The sequence below is a fragment of the Chenopodium album genome, chromosome 24, assembly GCF_948465745.1.
Source record: "Chenopodium album chromosome 24, dcCheAlbu1.1, whole genome shotgun sequence".
Lineage (NCBI taxonomy): Eukaryota > Viridiplantae > Streptophyta > Magnoliopsida > Caryophyllales > Amaranthaceae > Chenopodium > Chenopodium album.
The window spans coordinates 34,525,887-34,548,907 of NC_137857.1; the positions used below are offsets into that span (position 1 = coordinate 34,525,887).

The window sequence follows — 23,021 nt, forward strand, 5'->3', positions numbered from 1 at the left end:
CATGTGCATGAAGGTCGTGTTTTCTTAACTTCTCTAAACTATTTTTAGTCCAAATTTGTAAACATATACTTCTATGTTAATTAAAACTTTATTTAATTTAGACTATAATCTGTTTGAAATAAGTCAAAAGTTTAGGGTCTGTTTTTATTTATTGAGCTGAATTGTTTATGAGAGAAATTAATTAAGAATTGAACTAATTGGAGTTGAATTGAAACTAAGCTGAAGAGAACAGACCCTTAGCAGGTGAAATCATGTCGAATTTGGATTCTTTTTTGTTGGTTTGAGCTGTGTTCCTTCTTTGAAAGTAACTCATGTCATATCTCAATAAGTCAATAATGTGTACTGACTTTACTCTTCTAATTATTTCTGAAAAGTTCTTGTCCGATGCCTAACCATCAAATAATTTCAGCACCTTATATTTACGTAGGGCTGTAGGACAGTAGGAGTACATTACAAATTTCATGACATTTGCTTTCCTAGTTTCCTCTTTCTATTATCAGTAAATTTTTTTATACGCAATTCTTGAGGTAATCTTGTACTATCTCCATTAATTTTAACAAAGGGATATTCTCAATTCTCACATTCATTATTTGTGAGAAATAATAATTAATTGATTGCAACGAAAAATTAATAGAGGTAGTAAATATTTTTCTCTTTGATAAATAAATATATTGATTTTAAGTAATCCCTGTGATTATAGATCGCAAGTCGCACAAGATTAGAAAATGTACATTTTATCAATTAAAATACAGAGTAGTGCTTCCTCAAAAGATAAACCTACTTAAAAAGATAATGTATCATCTACTGTATTAGACAATTATGATAGGTCAAAGCACACAATATTGTGTTTATACGTATGTACCAATAAAATTTGGTACTCCGTAAGACAAAATTTGACGGCCGCCCGATTAAACTGTTTTGGACTACTCCCTACGTCTCTGTAAATTGACATATGAGACGATTTTTATGGGATAGAGGGAGTATATCGTTTGATTATTTGGAGGTAGTTATGATGTAAGTTTCGTGGCAGCATCATTTGTTTCTATCAGTTGACAAATTCAACTCACTTTTGCGTTTACATTGTGATGTTATTAGTCTATACTTTTAACAGTTGAACTTAATAAAATACATTCAGTCAAGCAACAAATAATGATTACAAATCACAAACTAATAACAATTCCTGTTACACACAAAAAAAAATGTCTGGTGAAAATATCTACCAGGAGTTCAGTTTTGATACTTACTCACACGAAGGTGATCGTTTTGTGCATCCACCTCTAGACCCACCATCGCTACCATCTGAGGTGCAAACTTCAGAAGATGAGTTTGGTAAGATGAAAGCTCCTGCGATGTACTTCCTCTGTTTATCTCAGTTGCAACAGTTCTAGTTGTAATATTTCTGATCAAACTTTCATTGTTTCAATTTGGTATGTAGATGTAATAGGTGATGATGAGTTCAAGCATTCAAGCATAACTATAAGGTTATACCAAGCTGCACTGACTGGTGATTGGGAAACCGTGGAAAGTATCTGGAGAGAAGATAATGCCTGGATCAACACAAGGATTACGAAGGGAGGCGAGACAGTCCTTCACATAGCAGCAGCAGCCAAGCATCTGCATCTTGTTAAGGAGCTAGTTAATGTTATGAATGATGATTCTCTGGCTTTGACTAACAGAGTTGGGAACACTGCGCTTTGTTTTGCTGCTGTTTCGGGTGTTGTTGAGATTGCAAGAGTAATGGTAGACAAAAGCAGAACATTGCCAAATATTAGAGGCAGTCAAGATATGACTCCTCTTTTAATGGCTGTGTTGCTGGGTCACCAGGATATGGTGTGGTACCTCATGTCAGTGACCGATTATAACTTGCTGTCAGTTGAAGATGGCATGGAGTTACTCACTGGTGCGATTGATACTGATTTGTTCGGTAATTTTTTCTACCCTTCCATTATGTACTATTAAATTACTCTGGTTTTCTACATAGCATTGTGGCGATGAGCTAGAAAGTATACATATGGAACATTTTTGTGGGTAATATGAACTTTTTAGGCCATTGATTTAAGAGAATGAGTAGACATTCTACTCAATTTTGTACTTATAACCACAAATTAAAACTCTCACTCAATAAATTAACATGTTTATATATATACTAGGTAACAAATAGTTTTATGTACACATGGATCTAATAATAACTAGCTAACATAACAAAAAAAATTATGTACTGCAGAAGTAGCTTTGCATATTCTACGCAACAATAGAAATTTGGCTACCATTCGGGGTAGAAAGAAGGAGACCGCTTTGCATGCATTGGCTCGAAAGCCTCCAAGGTTCGATAGATATCAGCTAAGCATGTGGCAGAGGTTTAAAATGCAAGGTTGGTTTTGCTTACTATGTGAATATGTCTTCTTAAGGAAGTGCAGGGTATAGATTGTGACATAATATATATGGGTTCTTTGCTTAGTAGACGAGTTTTCATAATTGTCTCAATATGATACAACACTTTTATGATTAATTAGCAAGTTTGTCTACAGGTTGTAGCACAAATCATGTAGAGCCGGAGGTGGTGCTCGAACTAGCACAAACACTTTGGGATGAAATCATAAAACTGAAGCATGGGGACATATCTAAATTGATTGGCTTCCCCTGGCGATTATTATTTGTTGCAGCACAGTTGGGAAAAGTTGAATTTCTTATGGTGCTCATCAAATCTTATCCTGATATTCTTTGGAAAGTGGATGAAAATAGATACAGCATTTTTCATATTGCTGTAATTTATCGGCATGAAGAAATCTTCAAACTGATACATGAGATTGGAGCGATCAAAGATTTGATAGCTACTTACAAAGATGACCATGGAAATAACATGCTCCATTTGGCAAGCAAGTTAGCACCTCCCAACCGGCTTAATTGTGTATCAGGAGCAGCTTTGCAGATGCAACGTGAGTTACTATGGTTTGAGGTAACTATCATAGACTGAGGTACAAATATCATTGTTTATGTCAGGAGCCCTCGTTGTTTGTTTGTATTTTCGGTGCATCTTTTCACTGGTTGTTGACATAATGCACAGGCAGTGAAAAAGATAGTGAGGCCAGAGTACACTGAAGCTGAAAATAAGGATCATAAAACACCTCAAGCCTTATTTAGTGAAGAGCATGAGGGATTACGGATGAAAGGGGAACAATGGATGAAAAAGACAGCCGAATCATGTGCTTTTGTTGCAACTCTAATAGCAACAGTGGTCTTCTCAGCAGCCTTCCAGCTGCCAGGAGGCAATAACGGCGACACCGGAAGCCCTGTCTTAGTAAAAAGGCCATACTTTGTGGTTTTTGCTATGGCTAATGCAGTATCATTGTTCACCTCTACAGCTTCAATATTGATGTTCTTGTCCATCCTCACTTCTCGGTATGCAGAAAGAGATTTTCTTGCATCATTGCCTTTGAAGCTCATGTGGGGCCTCATTTTGCTTCTTATCTCAATGGCAACTATGATAGTGGCCTTTACTGCTACCTTCTTCATGACTTTCTTCGAAGGTTTTAGATGGGCTCCAATTCCTGTTGCTCTGATCGCCTCAATACCTGTTCTGCTCTTTGCCTTCCAACAATTCCCGCTTTTGGTGGACATATATTGCTCAGCATACGAATCTCAGTCCATATTCCAGTCCTGTAAACCAAAGCTGTTTAAACTTTCGTCACAGAACAAGATTTCCCCTCATGGACAAGTAGATTCAAAATCTGGCAAAGTTGATATCCCTTTTACGATCCTTATTCCTGAATCTTCTATGGATCACATATTGAAATATGCTCGCAACTCTTTTTCATGGCACCGAGCAGCCTCATTCATAGTAGATCCTGAACCCTCTGACACGCCTTCATTTAGTTCTTGGCGGGTAAGATAGCTACAAAGTAAAGGACTTTGATTTTTGATCAAAAACTTGTGAACATAAGCTCTTCAGGTCACACTATTATGCAAGAAGTCCTGCAGTTAAGTCAGGCCAAGCTAGAAGCTTCTGTACATGTTCAATTCCGAACAATCCTTCATTTGTTTCCATTGTTAATGTCATTGACTTCATACAGGGCTGGTATTTTGTGCAATGTAAATATGTGCTAGATACTAAGCTTTAGATTCAAAGCAATGCAATGTATTATTATTCCAATAGAGTAAAAGGATTCAACTACTTTACATGTGCAATTCTTAGAACATGTATATCATTGGATTCAATAAGATGTGTCTTATTCTTTGTTCTTTCTTCTCCAAGAAGATTAATATTGAACAAACGAGAACAAAAGATCGATTAACCTACTAACAAATGCAATATTGGGACAAAAAGCTTATTCTCAACTTTCATGCCATGTGAAAGAAAGTAACTACAGCTCAAAAGTAAGCAAGATAACAACCAACCAAAATTCCCATACCATCCCATCTAATATAGGCCCCATTGCCCCGCGAAAATCCTCCAAGCTGATCTTACCATCACCATCAATATCAAGCTTGCGGATCAGACGATCAATTGCTGCATCTGATGGGTATCGGCCAAAGGTGGCAGCAAAACTCCGGAGATCCACGGAGGAGAGGAATCCATCTTCGTCTTTGTCCATTAGAGGGAAGAACATTGATGGGTTTTGCTGCCCTTTGTTAGATTTCGGGAAAACTCCTCAATCTGGAGTGTGTACCATTGATCATAATATATAGAGTTACAATCCTAGTCCTAATCTCGTTAGGAATCTAGTAAGATAAGTATACAAAATATATCAAGAATATATACAAAAATATCCTAGCTCTGCGACAAATATTATCGTAAACTATAATATCTATCACACCCCCGCAGTCATAGCGGGAGGAGGTCGTACGCTAAGACTGGATCTAAATTCCAGAAATAAATCTCGTGGTAGGCCTTTAGTGAAGATGTCCGCAAACTGATATCTAGTAGGAACATGGAGAACCCGTACTTCCCCCAAAGCAACCTTTTCTCGAACAAAATGAATATCCATCTCCACATGTTTGGTGCGTTGGTGTTGTACTGGGTTGCCAGAAAGGTAGATAATAAACTATAGTAGCCTGTCGTAGAGGACAATGTAACTCAAGTAATAAATTACGAAGCCAACATGCCTCAGAGACAACATTTGCGACGCCTCGATATTCTGCTTCTGCACTCGACTTAGACAATGTGTGTTGACGCTTAGATGACCAAGAAACGAGGTTGTCCCCAAGGAAACAACAATAGCCCGAGGTAGAACGCCGGGTATCGGGACAACCTCCCCGGTCAGCGTCAGTGTAAGTAATCAATCGATGTGAAGCAGTAGGATATAAATGTAAGCCGTGATCAATGGTACCCTGAACATAACGAAGAATGCGTTTCAAAGCCTCATAATGAGGTTCCCGGGGATCATGCATAAATAGACACACCTGTTGTACCGCATAAGAAATATCTGGCCTGGTAAATGTGAGATACTGAAGAGCACCTGCTAAACTGCGATACAAAGTAGGATCCCGAAAAGGTGGTCCTGCATCTGCACTAAGTTTGGACTTAGTGTCAACTGGAGTAGCTGCAGGCTTACAAGAGGCCATACCTGCACGCTCTAAAATATCATGTGCGTACTTTTCCTGTGAAAGCAGCATATAAGAGGGTGTCCGGGTCACCGCAATCCCCAAAAAATAACTCAAAGGTCCCAAGTCAGTCATAGGGAACTCAGTTTGCAACTGAGAGATAACTCTTGTACGCAACCTGTCAGATGAGGTAGCTAAAATAATATCATCAACATATAAGAGCAAATATGCCATATCATCACCCTGCCGGAAAGTAAAAAGAGAGTTGTCACTCTTGGAAATGACAAAACCCAATTTGACAAGAAAATTTGCAAAGCGTTGGTACCAAGCTCTGGGAGCTTGTTTCAAACCATAGAGAGCCCTGCGGAGCCGACAAACATGAGTAGGAGCCCTCCGATCAATAAAACCCGGAGGTTGGTGCATATAAACAGTTTCCTGCAAATCACCATGTAAAAAGGCATTTTTGACATCTAGTTGATGTATCGACCACTTTTTAGCCAAAGCTAAACTGAGAACAGTGCGAATAGTGGCCGGTTTAACTACCGGACTGAAAGTCTCATCGCAATCCACACCAATTTCCTGTGACCTGCCATCACATACAAGACGAGCTTTGTGCCTTTCAAGGTCACCATTAGACTTGTATTTATGCTTAAAAAGCCACATACAATTAACAATATTCACCCCCGTAGGCCTAGACACCAATTCCCATGTCCCTGTTTTAATTAAAGCACTATACTCATCATTCATCGCCGCATTCCAATTTTGGTCATTTAAAGCTTGTTTATATGATTTAGGAAGTGGAGATTTATGGTGAGGTGGACCCGAGTTTTGAACGGTGAGGTTACAATACTTTGGGTTTGGCTTAAATATGCCCCGTTGACTACGGGTGACTCTAGGGGAAGGGGGTGGTGGCCGTATGGGCTGTAGGGGTTGGACGCCACGCATAGGTGGTGGTGTATACGGCTGGGCTGGCGAATGTGGGCTGCTGGCAGGGGTGTGAGGATGGGCCGAAGTGGCTGGGCTGCTGACAGAATGTGAATTTGGCAGCAGGCTAGGTGCGGAGGGGGGGGATGGGCCGCAGCGCTGCTGGGATGTGGGCTGTGGCCTAGGAGGAGTGCGTGTGGGAGAGTTGGGATGTGGGCTACCTGCTGTTGGGCCAGGGTGGGTGTGGGCTTGGGCAGAGTGCCGCAGGTAGTAATGTGTGAGTATAGGTGAGGTTTCATCAAAACCCAAAAACTCATAATCTTTAAGTGTATAATGCTCCAAGTTTTTAAAGGGGAAGGTTGACTCATCAAAAGTAACGTGGCGAGAAATAATGATTTTGCGGGTTGCAAGGTCAAGACATTTATAACCACGGTGATTAGTAGGATACCCCAAAAAAACACAAGGAGATGATCTAGGAGCAAGTTTATGAGGACCTGTAGCAGATAGATTAGGGAAACAAAGACAACCGAAAACCCGTAAATGGTCATAGGATGGGTTTTTAAGAAACAAAGCCTGAGCCGGGGTCATTTGCCTAAGAGATTTAGTGGGCAAAATATTAAGAAGATAAGTGGTCGTCTCTAGAGCATGTGACCAATAAGAAGGGGGCAAAGAGGCATGAAATAAAAGAGTGCGTTTGATATTATTTATAGTCCGAATCATACGCTCGGCTTTCCCGTTTTGGGAGGACGTGTGGGGACAAGAGAATCTAAAAACCATACCATTGTCAAGGCAAAATTTTTTGAATGTGTCATTGTCAAATTCACGACCGTGATCGCTTTGGAAAGATTTAACAGGACGTTCAAATTGAGTTTGCACATATTGTCTAAAATGAAGGAAAGATTGGTAGGCTTGAGATTTGTACGCTAGGGGTATGGCCCACACATAATGAGTGAAATCATCAAGAAGCACTAAATAGTATTTATGACCATTAATACTTCTAATAGGTGATGTCCATAAATCAGCATGAATAATATCAAAAGCAGAAAAAGTATTATTATTCGAATCATAAAACGGAAGTCTAACATGTTTCCCTATCTGACATGAATTGCAGAAAGTGGAGTCATGCTCTTTATTACAAGTAATGAAATTATTGCTCCTAAGAAAACTTAAAGAGGAAGCCCCGGGATGTCCTAGACGATCATGCCACGGGGTAGATGCAGTGAGAGTAGTGGCTAGGCAAGTACTTGGTGAACTTGAGGTGACAGGATAAAGCTCCCCGGTGCTATTACATCTCGTGATTACCCTCCCCGTGCGAAGATCCTTCACAGTAAAACCATTAGGGTCAAATTCTATAGACACCAAATTATCAGAAGTAAACTTACGAACAGAAATAAGGTTCTTAATAATTTGAGGTGCAAGTAGAACATTTTTAAGGGTTAGTGAATTATTAGGGAGGGTAGTATGACCATAACCAGTAATTGGAATGCGATGACCATTGCCTACTAAAATATGATTATTAGTGCTTAAATTAAAAAGGGGAAGAAGTGTACCGGCATTATTAGTCATGTGAGATGTTGCTCCGGAGTCCATATACCAACCGTTGTCCGGTGGTGTCAAGTTCATGGTGGAGTACGCACTGCCAAACTCCGTGGGAGTCATAGGGGGCCCGTAAGAGGATGGACCTGCTGTGTAGGCCTGCTGAGGTGATCCACGACCATAAATGGGCCTCGGTTGAAACTGCCCAGCAGTAGGAAAGGGAGCTGGCGGTATAGCCCACCCTTGTGGCCAATATGGTGGATTGGGTCAAGGGGGTTGAGAGGCCCATTATTGGTTAGAAGTATTTTGTTGTTGTGGCTGCCAGGATTGTTGTGATTGCTGAGGTTGCGTCCCCTGCTGCTGCTGACCAGAGGGGTTGCCACGCCCTTGACCACCGCGGCCTCGACCTTTGCCGCGGCCCTTACCCCCGCCGCCGCGACCTCGACCAGTGCTGCCGCCACCCTTGCCAGCGGTGGTCGGCTGCTGCTGTTGTTGGGTCGAATCAGAGGACCCCGAAGACTGTTGTTGGGCAACGAACGAGGACGGCGCCGGAGTTGACTTGGTATTCCGGCGAGTCTCCTCAAGGAGGAGGCGAGATCGAGCAGTGTTAAACGATGGTAGAGGATCAGTTTGAGCAATCATGGATGCCACCGTGTCATAATCGGACTTTGAAAGTCCGGCCACCAATCGAAGGACGAGCTTCTGGTCTGAAACTGGTTGATCGACATTCGCTAACTGATCGGAGATGCTCTTTAATTGCTGGCAGTAAGCAGTGACATTGGGAAAGCTTTCAACATGTAGAGCGTTGAATTGGTTTTCAAGATACACCGCCCTTGTGCTCTTATTATCTTGAAAGATTTCCTTGATGCGATTCCAAATCTGTTGTGCAGTAGCCTTCGGGGAAAGAATCGTTGTGAGAAGATCAACAGAGATAGTCCCATAGATCCATTGTTTAACAATGGCATCAATTCTTGTCCATAGAGGGTCGGAAATATTAGAAGGTCGTGGTGTGTTGGGGTCGATGTGGTCAAGGACATTATAGGCACACGCATGATTTTTGAATAATTCAACCCAACTAGAATATTGCACATTCTCATAGTTGAGGGTGAGGGGAATAACATTCTTAATGTTATTAACAGTGAGTGCAGGGTGAAATTCATTGGTCGGAGGTGGCGGAGGAGGTGGTGGCGGGGTGTCGCTGTCCTTGGCCATTGAACGTGGGCAGTGAGGTGTTTAAGGAAAATAAAAAAAATAAAAATAAGGCTAACCGAAATCTGGAAGAAACAGAGGAAAGCAAATTGCGGAAGGCTTGGAAGGCAAGGTCCCAAAAAACCAAAAAACCAACAAAGTGGAAAAAAATAAAAATTTGAGATCTAAAACCTAAGCTGTGATACCATGTTAGATTTCGGGAAAACTCCTCAATCTGGAGTGTGTACCATTGATCATAATATATAGAGTTACAATCCTAGTCCTAATCTCGTTAGGAATCTAGTAAGATAAGTATACAAAATATATCAAGAATATATACAAAAATATCCTAGCTCTGCGACAAATATTATCGTAAACTATAATATCTATCACACCCCCGCAGTCATAGCGGGAGGAGGTCGTACGCTAAGACTGGATCTAAATTCCAGAAATAAATCTCGTGGTAGGCCTTTAGTGAAGATGTCCGCAAACTGATATCTAGTAGGAACATGGAGAACCCGTACTTCCCCCAAAGCAACCTTTTCTCGAACAAAATGAATATCCATCTCCACATGTTTGGTGCGTTGGTGTTGTACTGGGTTGCCAGAAAGGTAGATAATAAACTATAGTAGCCTGTCGTAGAGGACAATGTAACTCAAGTAATAAATTACGAAGCCAACATGCCTCAGAGACAACATTTGCGACGCCTCGATATTCTGCTTCTGCACTCGACTTAGACAATGTGTGTTGACGCTTAGATGACCAAGAAACGAGGTTGTCCCCAAGGAAACAACAATAGCCCGAGGTAGAACGCCGGGTATCGGGACAACCTCCCCGGTCAGCGTCAGTGTAAGTAATCAATCGATGTGAAGCAGTAGGATATAAATGTAAGCCGTGATCAATGGTACCCTGAACATAACGAAGAATGCGTTTCAAAGCCTCATAATGAGGTTCCCGGGGATCATGCATAAATAGACACACCTGTTGTACCGCATAAGAAATATCTGGCCTGGTAAATGTGAGATACTGAAGAGCACCTGCTAAACTGCGATACAAAGTAGGATCCCGAAAAGGTGGTCCTGCATCTGCACTAAGTTTGGACTTAGTGTCAACTGGAGTAGCTGCAGGCTTACAAGAGGCCATACCTGCACGCTCTAAAATATCCTGTGCGTACTTTTCCTGTGAAAGCAGCATATAAGAGGGTGTCCGGGTCACCGCAATCCCCAAAAAATAACTCAAAGGTCCCAAGTCAGTCATAGGGAACTCAGTTTGCAACTGAGAGATAACTCTTGTACGCAACCTGTCAGATGAGGTAGCTAAAATAATATCATCAACATATAAGAGCAAATATGCCATATCATCACCCTGCCGGAAAGTAAAAAGAGAGTTGTCACTCTTGGAAATGACAAAACCCAATTTGACAAGAAAATTTGCAAAGCGTTGGTACCAAGCTCTGGGAGCTTGTTTCAAACCATAGAGAGCCCTGCGGAGCCGACAAACATGAGTAGGAGCCCTCCGATCAATAAAACCCGGAGGTTGGTGCATATAAACAGTTTCCTGCAAATCACCATGTAAAAAGGCATTTTTGACATCTAGTTGATGTATCGACCACTTTTTAGCCAAAGCTAAACTGAGAACAGTGCGAATAGTGGCCGGTTTAACTACCGGACTGAAAGTCTCATCGCAATCCACACCAATTTCCTGTGACCTGCCATCACATACAAGACGAGCTTTGTGCCTTTCAAGGTCACCATTAGACTTGTATTTATGCTTAAAAAGCCACATACAATTAACAATATTCACCCCCGTAGGCCTAGGCACCAATTCCCATGTCCCTGTTTTAATTAAAGCACTATACTCATCATTCATCGCCGCATTCCAATTTTGGTCATTTAAAGCTTGTTTATATGATTTAGGAAGTGGAGATTTATGGTGAGGTGGACCCGAGTTTTGAACGGTGAGGTTACAATACTTTGGGTTTGGCTTAAATATGCCCCGTTGACTACGGGTGACTCTAGGGGAAGGGGGTGGTGGCCGTATGGGCTGTAGGGGTTGGACGCCACGCATAGGTGGTGGTGTATACGGCTGGGCTGGCGAATGTGGGCTGCTGGCAGGGGTGTGAGGATGGGCCGAAGTGGCTGGGCTGCTGACAGAATGTGAATTTGGCAGCAGGCTAGGTGCGGAGGGGGGGGGGATGGGCCGCAGCGCTGCTGGGATGTGGGCTGTGGCCTAGGAGGAGTGCGTGTGGGAGAGTTGGGATGTGGGCTACCTGCTGTTGGGCCAGGGTGGGTGTGGGCTTGGGCAGAGTGCCGCAGGTAGTAATGTGTGAGTATAGGTGAGGTTTCATCAAAACCCAAAAACTCATAATCTTTAAGTGTATAATGCTCCAAGTTTTTAAAGGGGAAGGTTGACTCATCAAAAGTAACGTGGCGAGAAATAATGATTTTGCGGGTTGCAAGGTCAAGACATTTATAACCACGGTGATTAGTAGGATACCCCAAAAAAACACAAGGAGATGATCTAGGAGCAAGTTTATGAGGACCTGTAGCAGATAGATTAGGGAAACAAAGACAACCGAAAACCCGTAAATGGTCATAGGATGGGTTTTTAAGAAACAAAGCCTGAGCCGGGGTCATTTGCCTAAGAGATTTAGTGGGCAAAATATTAAGAAGATAAGTGGTCGTCTCTAGAGCATGTGACCAATAAGAAGGGGGCAAAGAGGCATGAAATAAAAGAGTGCGTTTGATATTATTTATAGTCCGAATCATACGCTCGGCTTTCCCGTTTTGGGAGGACGTGTGGGGACAAGAGAATCTAAAAACCATACCATTGTCAAGGCAAAATTTTTTGAATGTGTCATTGTCAAATTCGCGACCGTGATCGCTTTGGAAAGATTTAACAGGACGTTCAAATTGAGTTTGCACATATTGTCTAAAATGAAGGAAAGATTGGTAGGCTTGAGATTTGTACGCTAGGGGTATGGCCCACACATAATGAGTGAAATCATCAAGAAGCACTAAATAGTATTTATGACCATTAATACTTCTAATAGGTGATGTCCATAAATCAGCATGAATAATATCAAAAGCAGAAAAAGTATTATTATTCGAATCATAAAACGGAAGTCTAACATGTTTCCCTATCTGACATGAATTGCAGAAAGTGGAGTCATGCTCTTTATTACAAGTAATGAAATTATTGCTCCTAAGAAAACTTAAAGAGGAAGCCCCGGGATGTCCTAGACGATCATGCCACGGGGTAGATGCAGTGAGAGTAGTGGCTAGGCAAGTACTTGGTGAACTTGAGGTGACAGGATAAAGCTCCCCGGTGCTATTACATCTCGTGATTACCCTCCCCGTGCGAAGATCCTTCACAGTAAAACCATTAGGGTCAAATTCTATAGACACCAAATTATCCTAGCTCTGCGACAAATATTATAGTAAATTATAATATCTATCACCCTTGAGTATCAAAAATTTCGATTCGTTGCTTTCCAAACATGTTTTGACGGTACAATAAATTGTAAAAGTCCAAACAAGAAATAGATCCATTATGATCATCTTTGATCAAATTCATAAGGTCTTGAACTTCGTCTGAATTATTTACTTTCCACAATCTTGTAAATTTCTCCACATCTTTGGTGGTAAGTTCACGCTTCGTCGAACCCTCCAAAACTCCAAATATGCTATACATTCCCAGGATCATGAATTGAGGATCATTTCCTATGTCAATTAAGGATAATAGCTTTGTTAGTCATTCAACCCTAATAAGCCTTTGCCTAGCTAGGACCAAAGAAAAAGCTTAACATTTGTTAAAGTTGAATTTCGTAAATTTTCTTTTTCTTCAAGGTAGCATAAAGTTTATGCAAAGTTACTTGATACAAACATGATCCAAACAACTCGTTATACATATTATTCTCATTCACAAACTAACATTGGTCAAAATGAGGTAATTAATTTTTGCCTAGTCTATGTAGGCAACTTAACTAGGTATCATCTTCGATTCAAATTCAATGTATAACATATTCCATTTGTAATGAAATTTGAAGTGAAAGTAGTAGTTTTTCTCACCTATATGTCTTCCTTTCAAGACGTCAAGGATGTAGGCAGCAAAATGGAGTGGTGAGAGCAAGTTTTTGCGAAAGCACTTGCTAGCTTGCCTAAGGTTACTAAGTGGCTCCTTTGGGGCAGAGAAGTTGATGGTTGAAGCGACTAGAATTTGCTTGGTTTGAGAGTTAATGTTGAACATCCCACTTTTTTGGGGGTCAAGTTTGCCCAAGATGTCTTCAGCACAGGCCTTGTCTACTCCGTAGGCATACATGATAGACTCAACATCAGCTATAGCCAGACTCTGATCATTGTGGATTTTCAAAATGTAGTCGATGTTTCCAGCATAATAAACTCGGGTTCTCTCTGTACAAGACAAGAAGAAGAAGAAACTATACATACATTACTAAAACATATACTTAACAATTTTACATAGCAATTATTCTATATATATTAGGATTTCCTTCCGTGAGAATTACTCTTAATATTATTCTTCCTTTCTATATATAATTCCGCCCTGCATCATATTTGACTGCTCCGGGTGATGAGAATCGATCCTAGGATTTCTTGAAATTGAGAGAGGAGCTCCCTCACGGCCTCACTCTCACAATATTTGACGACTTTATTGCCAAATACAAGCTTACACAAACTAAATTTACAAGCTAAGCAAATAGTATAACAGAGTATCATTGTTTTGAGCAAGCAAATTAATTTAAGTATACCTGAAGTTGGACCGACACTAGTACCAGAAGTCATGGCAAATATCTCAGACATCCAATTCCAGGTTGACCCGTCATTTCCAGGCGGAGCCCCGGAAAACAAATCCCAAGGTGGACGATCCAAAGCCGTGGCTCTGCGTCCAGCAATATCTGATACCGAACCTCGAGTAGTACCGCTCATAGAAGCGGTACTATCTTCGTCATCCCAAGCCGAAGCCTTTCGGGCTGCAATGTTTACAGCGTCGGGATATCGATTATATCCCGACGCTGTAATAGTAGAGCCTTCGGTGGTTTCCGACGCTCTCCTACTAGAGATGTCGGAAGCCGCAGGAGCGATGGATTGTGTCGGAGTAGTGTCGTCCCATGCGGAGGATCTCCGGGGTGTTGGTGAAGCTGATGATGTTATCGACGTAGGAGCGTTGGGGTCGATCACAGAGGAACGCCGGCGACCGGAAAATGAAGTTGGTGGGTGATCCATACTTGGAGCTAAGTTTGCAGTTGATGAAGAATTACTAGAAACGGATACAAAAACAAGAGTTATTCCTTACTTCATCACATGAATAATTTTATGGTAGTGGATGGATCCCACAATGGACTTTGATGGAGGACATAAGTACTGCACTGTATAGCAAGTGGGTTAAATCGATTTATTGATTTTATTTGGTTTTGAGATCAATTGAATTGTATTGAATTGAACTCGAGTAATCCAAAGATTTCACCCTTTCTAACATAATTTTACTCCATACGACTATCAAATTTGATACTAAACCTGGTACTATTTTTGTTTTAAGGGAATACAAATTATGGAGTATGTTTTGATAAACATTTTTAGTCCTTATCAATATTAAATCCTTTGACCCAAATTAAACACCAAATTGAAAAAATACAAAAATAATAATACACTACTTCCTCTATTTTTGAGTGAGATTATATTTTTTCTTAACTTAAATCATCAATGCTAGACAAAGTACAACAAATATGTGCCGATCAAAAACGTTGGGAATAATATTGTTGCAATTTGCAAACATAAAAAAGACAAAAGTACATTTTAAAAACAATAAAACATGTTAAAAGAGTAAAAGACGATATGACACGAAATATACTCAATAATTGTTTAATGAGGGACCAATACTTTAAAATCGCTAAATTTGGTGGCATCCAACAAAATGATAATTTATGACTTTATGAGAGATTATTGCACATTGTACCCATAATAAATTTTGGTTTTGACAAGTTTATTTGGAGGAAATGTACGGACAGCAACCACCTACAAGCAGCCAACAAGCAGCATCATCATCGTCAAGCAGGCATGATGTAGCACTTTCTATTTCTCCTTTACCGGAATCCTCTTCCGCTACCGCTGCGCCGCCGCCTTCACAACCACCACCACCACAATCTGCTAGTGAGTGTCGTTTCAACTCCCATCAAATTCTTGGCCAATAATTTCAGTTTTTATTTTTTATTTTTTATTTTGCTTGTCATTTTTTATTTTTAAATTACTGTTTAGCTTATATACTGTAGTACACTATGAAAATAATCAGTCTTGTTGAATGAAAATAATCAGTCTTGTTGAATGAACTATTGTTTGAAATTTAGGCATATTTTTGGCAATTCTTTGCTGTAGAATTTCTGGGTATTGTTTTGTTTGATTTATACTCAATTGGGTATATAATGGTCTGTTTTTCTTGTGGGTAATAATTTTAATACCAAATCAAGTAACTATTGGGTTGCTATTTTGGCAAATAATGTAGAATTTATAGATTTTTTTTTTTTTTTTTTTTTTTTTTCTATTTCCGGAAACCATTATACGGAGTACTTCCTCAACCCCTTTTTTTTTTTTTTTTTTTTTTTTTTTTTTTTTTTTTTTGTTGAGAAAATCGGCATCCTCAACCTTTTATATTACTGGTAAGTTTTGGCACTCTTATTTATTTATTTATTTATATCCTTATGTATAATACAAATTCTTATTAGCCAATTAGCCAGCTATATCCTGGGGATACTCGGTTAATGTTACGAGGGGTTATTTGGTTAGTGTCATAAGGTTATTATTACAAGGGTTACTGGGTCAATATTATAAGGGGGGTATTCATTCAATGTTATAAGGGGTACTTGGTGAGTATTAGAGGGTTTTGTACTCACTGTTATAAGGTTATTTTGTTCTTTTATAGTGGTCATGTGGTGTGGCCAGGCTCTCACAAAACGCGATGCACCCAGGTGAATATGTATAGAGTACAGTACTGTATTACATACTTCATATTTATCTATTTTAATGTATTTTTTTAATTGTATTGATTATGTCTGTGTTCCAATTTTCTCTGATTTGCAACTGCATGATCATACAGATATCAGAAACAGCAGCAGAGAGGATTTTTTAAAATTTGGCTTGCCACTCTACAAAGCAGCTTTGGAAGGCAACTGGGCATCTGCGGGACAAATTCTTCATCAATCCCCTGATTGGATCAGACAGCCAATTGCAAAAGGAGGAGAAAGGGTTCTTCATATCGCTGCAGCAGCCAAGCGCACCCATTTTGTAAAAGAGCTGGTGAAGCTCATGAGCAGAGATGATTTGACCTTAAGCAATGATGCCAAGAACACAGCACTTTGTTTGGCTGCAACATCTGGGGTTGTTGAGATTGCCAAGGTGATGGTGGACAAACATGATTTACTCCCAAATACCAGAGGTAGCCAAGATATGACACCCCTTCAAATGGCGGTCTTGCTAGGGCGCAGGGATATGGTGTGGTATCTTATTACTGTCACTGATGATGATCAATTGACTGATGTTGATCGCATAGCAATGCTTACTAGTTCCATTAACACTAATCTGTTTGGTATGTTCCCCTTGAGCTAATTTATAATAGCTGGAATGGAAGGATCTAATTTGACCTTTGTATGCAAATAGATGTTGCGAATCATTTACTGCATAGGCATCCTGAGTTGGCACTTCTTCGTAATGGGAAGGGAGAAACTGCTTTACATACATTGGCTCGGAAGCCTGTAAGGTCCGGAGGCTATCATGAACAAAGCATATGGAAAACACTTGTTGGACTAGGTAATCATTGCTGCTTGGCTTGGAAGTAAACAAGCTTGTTTTTAATTTTTAAATTAAGTACGAATTACAACTGTATTCCAGGAGGTAAGCTAGCTCAAGGAAAGGTCCCACAACAGCCATTAGAGCTACAACTAGTACAGAGGCTTTGGGATGAAGTTATCAAACAAGAAGATAAGAAAATCTCGTTCCTTATTGGCTCTCCATGGAGACTGCTTTTCATTGCTGCAAAATGTGGTAATGTAGAGTTTTTAACAACACTTATACGATCCTATCCTGATCTAATATGGAAAGTCGATGAAGAGAATCGTAGTATTTTTCATATTGCTATTATGTATCGCCATGAAGAGATCTTCAAGCTGATATATGAATTAGGAGCAATTAAAGACCTGATAGCTGTTGACAAGGACGGAAATGGCAATAATATGTTGCATCTGGCTGGTGCCTTGGCTCCTTCACATCGTCTCAATTGTGTCTCAGGAGCAGCTCTTCAAATGCAAAGAGAGCTTCTGTGGTATAAGGTAACTCTACTATGAGTTTTTCTTTATTAAGCTTATTTTTACAGAACAAGCAATTACTTAGATGATTTAACAACTGCTTCTTTGCTTTTACACATTTTCTAAAGGATGACCGTGTTAATAATTTCACCATAATATGCTATTATGTTCACTTGTTCAATAATTATTGGTTTCACTTTCAGAACTCAGACCAACTTGAAGAACTTTGAACAGATAGTAAACTATAGCCTAATGTCATAATTTACTTTATTTTCTGGGTAACCAAATAAGGATTTATGTCTGATTTAGTAATTTTAGATCATTTTTTTATTTACTTTCCAAATCATACTATGTGAGCAGTTTTTCTTCCCCCCTTCCATTCCTTACTTTCTGCAACTAACTAAATTAACTGGTATATGTTTGCTTTGGAATTTGTTTTGATTCTTGAGTTAAATGTTTAACATCACAATTTATAATAGGCTGTGGAAAAGGTTGTAAGTTCTGAGTATGCTGAAGCTGAGAATAATAACCACAAGACTCCTCGTGCCTTATTCACTGAAAAGCATGAAGGATTAAGGACCAAGGGAGAAGAATGGATGAAGCAGACTGCACAATCCTGTTCTGTAGTCACGACCCTCATCGCTACAGTAGTCTTTGCAGCGGCATTTACCTTGCCCGGTGGTAATGACAGCAAAGGAGCCCCAATATTTGTGCATCGACCGTTGTTTATAGTCTTTTCCATATGTAATGCTCTGTCATTGTCTAGCTCCTCTGCTTCATTACTGATGTTCTTGTCGATCCTCACCTCTCGCTATGCCGAGCATGATTTCCTCAAGTCATTGCCGCTGAAACTGATGTTAGGATTAACAGGGATGTTCATTTCAATAGTGACTATGATGGCAGCCTTCACAGCTACCTTCTTTATTACCTTTCGCCAAGGTCTGTATTGGATTCCTATTCCCATAGCACTGTTTGCTGCTGTTCCAGTTGCTCTTTTTGCTTTCCAACAGTATCCTCTCTTGCTAGATATATATCAATCGACTTACAGATCGTGGTCTTTGTTTCAACCTACTAAACCAAAGCTTTTCCCAAGTTATTCAACATAAGTGATGATGTACAGCTGAATGAACAGATCTTTGCAACGATTTCAGAGGTGTTTCTTCTCATTGTAAACTCCTCATTTACTTTCTTTTTTGTGTTTTAATGTTTCCCTTTGAAAATGTGAATAATAAGATGATTAATGTCAACGAAATGAAATCTATCTTAGTGTTACATTAAAGGGCTAACTTTTTCCATACTATAGAACAACTTAATCTTAATTTTCAGAAGTAGACATTCAGGTCATCTGGTCATGAGAGCTCAGAATATAGTTTACATGATCGGCTTGTTGTTATTACATGTTTGTGTGACTGTGACCAATGTCATTCAAACTTACCATCAGTTATATTTGCAGCTTAAGGGCGATACGTGTTGATAATCCAAACAACGAGCATGGATGTAGTATGACTTGTACGAACGCTGGCCAAAATTGACAATTGGGGAAGGGGAAGGGGAAGAGGAAGGTTCATTCTGAAAAAGACTTGGAATTGCTGTAACAATCCCATCTCAACCAACCGACTAAATCTTGTAATCCATCATACACTCAAAATTCAACTCTCCTTACCTTTTCCTTCTACTATCTTAATGGAGGGCGGTGGAGAAAATTTTAGGAAGTCTTTTATTAATTTCATAGAATTAATAAAAGGAGAAGAGTTGACTACTGCGTCAACTCTAAAGGCCAAAGCTCTAACCTTGATACTCATTTCACTCCTTAGTCCTTACTCAGCAACTACAAAGCATTCAAGCCGAGTATGTGCCATTGTGCCCAACTCGAACCATGGATCCTCCACAAATTCCATGTTCCAGCCGTTGGCGTTCTTCCAAGATAAACTCCATTGTTCCATCTTCTTTTAGTATATCTGGCTCACCGACACCTCGGCATGCTTCTAGGTGGGACTCTTTTCCTTACCCATCTCTCTATCCAACGGCCTCAGACATTTCCGGTAGGAGACCATCTGTTTATTCTACATCTCAGGCGGCACCAGAATATTCCAATTCTGATAACATTGCTACCAGATATGCATCAGTATGTGATGCCGCTACTAGTATTAGCAATACAGCTCGGAATACATCTGCCTCACCGGCACCCCGGAATGCCTCCACTTGGGAATCTTTCACAGGGCTGTCTAACAATCTGGTGGCCTCTGACATTTCCTGCAGGAGACCATCAGAAACCACCAGTTATTCTACTTCTCATCAGAAGTTAGAAAACTCTAACAATGCTCTCAACATTGCTATCCAAAAAGTAGTGCCTTGGAATGCTACTGCAGATGTAGTCAGTAGTAGTGCCCAAACCACTTCTGCATCAGACATTGCTCAACGGAAAGCAAAATTCTTACAATATCGAAGATGGGATGGATTTGCTGAGGCTCTACCAGCCTATAATGGTACAACTTATTGGGGTTTTGTTCTTAGTAGCACTCCACCTTCAGGTAAGAACATTTCCTTTGGTTGATACATCTCAAAGGTTACTAATATTGTCCTAATATTATATAAATGTGTCATATACTCGTATTGTAGGTGAAAGTGCAAGCCATTGTCTATTAAATCAGTTATTCTGAAATTCAGACCTATATAAGATCATGTAATCACTTATTTAGTTCCCTTTCCTCCTGTTTATGTAGGTAAAAACAGAGTATTTTGTGCTGGCAACATCAATTATATCTATCAAATCCGCAAAGATAAGCTTCTAGCTGTGGCCGATATTGAGGCCATCATGTACATCTATGGTGTTGAGAACACAAGTGCTATGAGCATTGTGAAAAAACTTGACCCGAACAAACGTGGGATGTTTAACATGAACTCTGAAAATAAGCAAATTCTTCTTGCTTCAACAATCAGTTTCTCAAACATGAAGGAGCCTAATCTAAGTATATTAAGGCATGCAAGCAAGTGTTATCAAGATAATTTGCTTTCACCACTGCATTTTTCTTGCTATATTAGGGAAGTCTTGGAAGGAAAATATTTAGGTGAGAAATGCGATTTCTTTTTTGGCTTTCTATTTCATTTATATGCTTGTAGTTGCAAAGCCTGTTAAGACGGACCCTGATCAGTCAAGGTCCGTCACAGGACCAACTTAGATGTGTGAAGTTGTGAATGTCTAGCTAGGTCTCGGAATCCTAAGGACCGGTGTGACTTGAACTAACCATTCTAAGTATCTTTGATTGAAACAGGAGATGAATCTCGAATAATGCTCCTTGGAATATACAGCATTCTCGGTGTTTTGGAGGGTTCATCGAACCATGGACTTGCAACGAAAGATGTAAAGAAGTTTGTAAAATTATGGAAAATAAGTAATTCTTATGAGAGAGATTACCTTATAAATATGATCATACAAAATTATAACGGAACTCTATCTTGTTCAAGCTTTTACAATTTATTGTACGGTCGAAATTTGTTTGGAAAGCTGCATATTCTAATGTTTGACACTCTAGGAGAGCAAGACCCGTCAATGTTCTTCTCTTTGATGGACAAAGACGAAGATGGATACCTCTCATCTACTGATCTTCGTAGTTTTGCTGCCATCTTTGGTCGATATCCATCGGATGAAGTGATCGATCATGTGACTCGCAAGCTTGATTTCGACGGTGATGGTAGGATAAGCTCGGAGGATTTTCATGCAACGATGGAACCTATATTAGATGGGTTGACATGGGAATTTTGGTTGGTTGCTATCTTGATTACTTTGAAACTTTAGTTTGATACAAGGCTATTTTTAACATGCCATTTATGACAATCATGGCCTAATAACAATTTACGTTGTTGAACAAATGATTTTTAGGTATTAAGAATGTGTTGAGTTTCAAGTTGATGCTTCAATTTTGTCCTGAATATCTCCAAAAAAAATTCAAGTGTAAAATCAAAGGTGAAAATTGTCGAAGTAAATATAAAAACTGTGTAAAATATCAATATGATATGACTTTTTGAAATAAAAGTAGTATTTTGCCAAATATAAACGTTGAATAAAAAAAAAATAAAACCAATTAAAACAATCGTAACAATAATAAATTGAATGCTTGTCAAGTTGCCATGAAATCGACTTTTTAATATTGTAGTATACATAAGCACTAAATTAAGAGAGAAGCTGCAATACATACATTTAAATTAATAGTAATATGTAATGTGTGATTTGTTTCAACCCTTGAAAAAAAAATGCCTTTGTCCCACAGTTGGTTCCCACGGGCCATGGTAGATAGCCTATATATCAAAGGGTAGGATAAGAATCGAATCCAAGTCACTTCGGGGGAGATGGAGGGACAAACCATCCCTCCAGTCCTTAATCCTCCGGTAACCTATCAATTGAACATTCCACGACAATATATATACTTGTGTAGTTGTGTGTATATATATATGTGTGCGTGGAATGGTGCTACATTCCACGAAATTTCTACGATTACTTGGCCCTTTTTTATGCACAAACAAAGGTACCGACAACTAACCAAGGAAAATATATGTAAGACTAAAAAAGCAAAAAGTCGAGCAAAATATTGCATGATCTTCCAAAGCAATGAATATTAAATAGGAAAGAAAAATAGGTCTTGTAGTCCTCAAACTTTCTTATGGTCTTATATACTCCAATTAAATATAATAGGTAGCTTTTGCACAAGTACGTAATATCACTAGGGTATGTTCACATTTACTTAATTTCAGTTCAGCTCCAATCAGTTTAGTTCAGCTCCAATCAGTTCAGTTCAGTTCAGTTTAGCTCTTAATTTCCCTCTCACATAAAATATTCATTTCAGCTCAATTCAGTTCAATTCAGTTCAGCTCCAATCAGTTCAATTCAGTTCAACTCTAATCAGTTCAGTTCAGTTTAGCTCAGTTCAATAATGTGAACAGGCCCTATGTATAACTTCATTATTGAAAGTTCATTATTTAATTATATTTACCAAAATAATCTATTTGGGCCCACAATAACACTATAAGATTGCTATAATTTTATGAATTAATTAAATATGGGTCGATCTTAAACATTATAATATGCAAGGAAAGATATATTCAACTAATAAGGCAAGTGTATTTATATGAAGTAACACATAAAAATAATAAAATAAACACGTTAAGAGTTGAGTTTAATTAGATATAGTTAGAACTGTCAAATTTCAAATCGAAACCGTTTAAATTAACTGCCCGAATCCAACCGAACCAAATGAGAATCGAACCGATTAAAGACCGCTTCTTTGAAACCGAAAAACGGCCCAAACTGCATTTTAGTAAACCCGAAACCGAACCGATCCGAGTAATGTTAAACCGTTTTAAAACCGAACATGTTAACGAACTGAACCAAATCTAAATCGAATTGAAAGAAAATCGAACCGAAAAAGAACAGAACCGTATCTAACCCGAAACCGCTTCCAACCCGAAACTGTTTGAATTGGCATAAAAACTGCTTACACCGAATTGTTAGCAAACTGCTACCCAT

The 23,021-nt window shown here is 39.4% G+C and overlaps 4 protein-coding genes across 5 annotated transcripts; 3 read left to right on the top strand and 1 right to left on the bottom strand.

Annotated features, from left to right (window-relative positions):
• The first annotated feature begins 10 nt into the window (after nucleotides 1–10).
• LOC145611801 (uncharacterized) lies at nucleotides 11–4,238 on the top strand. The gene is made up of 5 exons (XM_081667168.1): nucleotides 11–1,329; nucleotides 1,436–1,924; nucleotides 2,225–2,371; nucleotides 2,529–2,956; nucleotides 3,065–4,238. The coding sequence occupies exons 1-5, from the start codon at nucleotides 1,200–1,202 to the stop codon at nucleotides 3,890–3,892; spliced, it is 2,022 nt and encodes a 673-aa protein (XP_081523294.1). The 5' UTR covers nucleotides 11–1,199; the 3' UTR covers nucleotides 3,893–4,238.
• Nucleotides 4,239–12,299: 8,061 nt separating this feature from the next.
• On the bottom strand, nucleotides 12,300–14,556 carry LOC145612300 (uncharacterized). The gene is made up of 3 exons (XM_081667671.1): nucleotides 13,958–14,556; nucleotides 13,260–13,601; nucleotides 12,300–12,911 (listed from the first exon to the last, which is right to left on the bottom strand). Exons 1-3 carry the CDS (start codon nucleotides 14,430–14,432, stop codon nucleotides 12,646–12,648), a joined length of 1,083 nt encoding a protein of 360 aa, XP_081523797.1. The 5' UTR covers nucleotides 14,433–14,556; the 3' UTR covers nucleotides 12,300–12,645.
• Nucleotides 14,557–15,156: 600 nt separating this feature from the next.
• LOC145610401 (uncharacterized) lies at nucleotides 15,157–19,092 on the top strand. Of its 2 annotated transcripts, XM_081665746.1 has the most exons (7): nucleotides 15,157–15,356; nucleotides 16,297–16,785; nucleotides 16,857–17,006; nucleotides 17,088–17,524; nucleotides 17,980–18,439; nucleotides 18,527–18,653; nucleotides 18,954–19,092. In XM_081665746.1, the coding sequence occupies exons 1-6, from the start codon at nucleotides 15,203–15,205 to the stop codon at nucleotides 18,604–18,606; spliced, it is 1,770 nt and encodes a 589-aa protein (XP_081521872.1). In that variant the 5' UTR covers nucleotides 15,157–15,202; the 3' UTR covers nucleotides 18,607–18,653; nucleotides 18,954–19,092. The 2 variants fall into 2 exon arrangements, with proteins under 2 accessions (XP_081521872.1, XP_081521871.1); XM_081665745.1 differs by having other exon boundaries at nucleotides 17,980–18,653.
• Nucleotides 19,093–19,363: 271 nt separating this feature from the next.
• On the top strand, nucleotides 19,364–21,332 carry LOC145610402 (uncharacterized). The gene is made up of 3 exons (XM_081665747.1): nucleotides 19,364–20,031; nucleotides 20,224–20,568; nucleotides 20,773–21,332. Exons 1-3 carry the CDS (start codon nucleotides 19,377–19,379, stop codon nucleotides 21,294–21,296), a joined length of 1,524 nt encoding a protein of 507 aa, XP_081521873.1. The 5' UTR covers nucleotides 19,364–19,376; the 3' UTR covers nucleotides 21,297–21,332.
• The last annotated feature ends 1,689 nt before the right edge of the window (nucleotides 21,333–23,021 follow it).

Excerpts from the sequence above, each read along its gene's own strand:
- LOC145611801 (XM_081667168.1), top strand. The coding sequence starts at position 1,200 with ATGTCTGGTGAAAATATCTACCAGGAGTTCAGTTTTGATACTTACTCA. Across the intron at positions 1,925-2,224 it reads GATTGATACTGATTTGTTCG|AAGTAGCTTTGCATATTCTA; the intron begins GTAATTTTTTCT and ends TATGTACTGCAG. Across the intron at positions 2,957-3,064 it reads GTGAGTTACTATGGTTTGAG|GCAGTGAAAAAGATAGTGAG; the intron begins GTAACTATCATA and ends CATAATGCACAG.
- LOC145612300 (XM_081667671.1), bottom strand. The coding sequence starts at position 14,432 with ATGGATCACCCACCAACTTCATTTTCCGGTCGCCGGCGTTCCTCTGTG. Across the intron at positions 13,602-13,957 it reads TAGTGTCGGTCCAACTTCAG|AGAGAACCCGAGTTTATTAT; the intron begins GTATACTTAAAT and ends TGTCTTGTACAG. Across the intron at positions 12,912-13,259 it reads CTTGAAAGGAAGACATATAG|GAAATGATCCTCAATTCATG; the intron begins GTGAGAAAAACT and ends TAATTGACATAG.
- LOC145610401 (XM_081665745.1), top strand. The coding sequence starts at position 15,203 with ATGTACGGACAGCAACCACCTACAAGCAGCCAACAAGCAGCATCATCA. Across the intron at positions 15,357-16,296 it reads ACCACCACCACAATCTGCTA|ATATCAGAAACAGCAGCAGA; the intron begins GTGAGTGTCGTT and ends ATGATCATACAG. Across the intron at positions 17,525-17,979 it reads GAGAGCTTCTGTGGTATAAG|GCTGTGGAAAAGGTTGTAAG; the intron begins GTAACTCTACTA and ends AATTTATAATAG.
- LOC145610402 (XM_081665747.1), top strand. The coding sequence starts at position 19,377 with ATGGATCCTCCACAAATTCCATGTTCCAGCCGTTGGCGTTCTTCCAAG. Across the intron at positions 20,032-20,223 it reads TAGTAGCACTCCACCTTCAG|GTAAAAACAGAGTATTTTGT; the intron begins GTAAGAACATTT and ends CTGTTTATGTAG. Across the intron at positions 20,569-20,772 it reads CTTGGAAGGAAAATATTTAG|GAGATGAATCTCGAATAATG; the intron begins GTGAGAAATGCG and ends TGATTGAAACAG.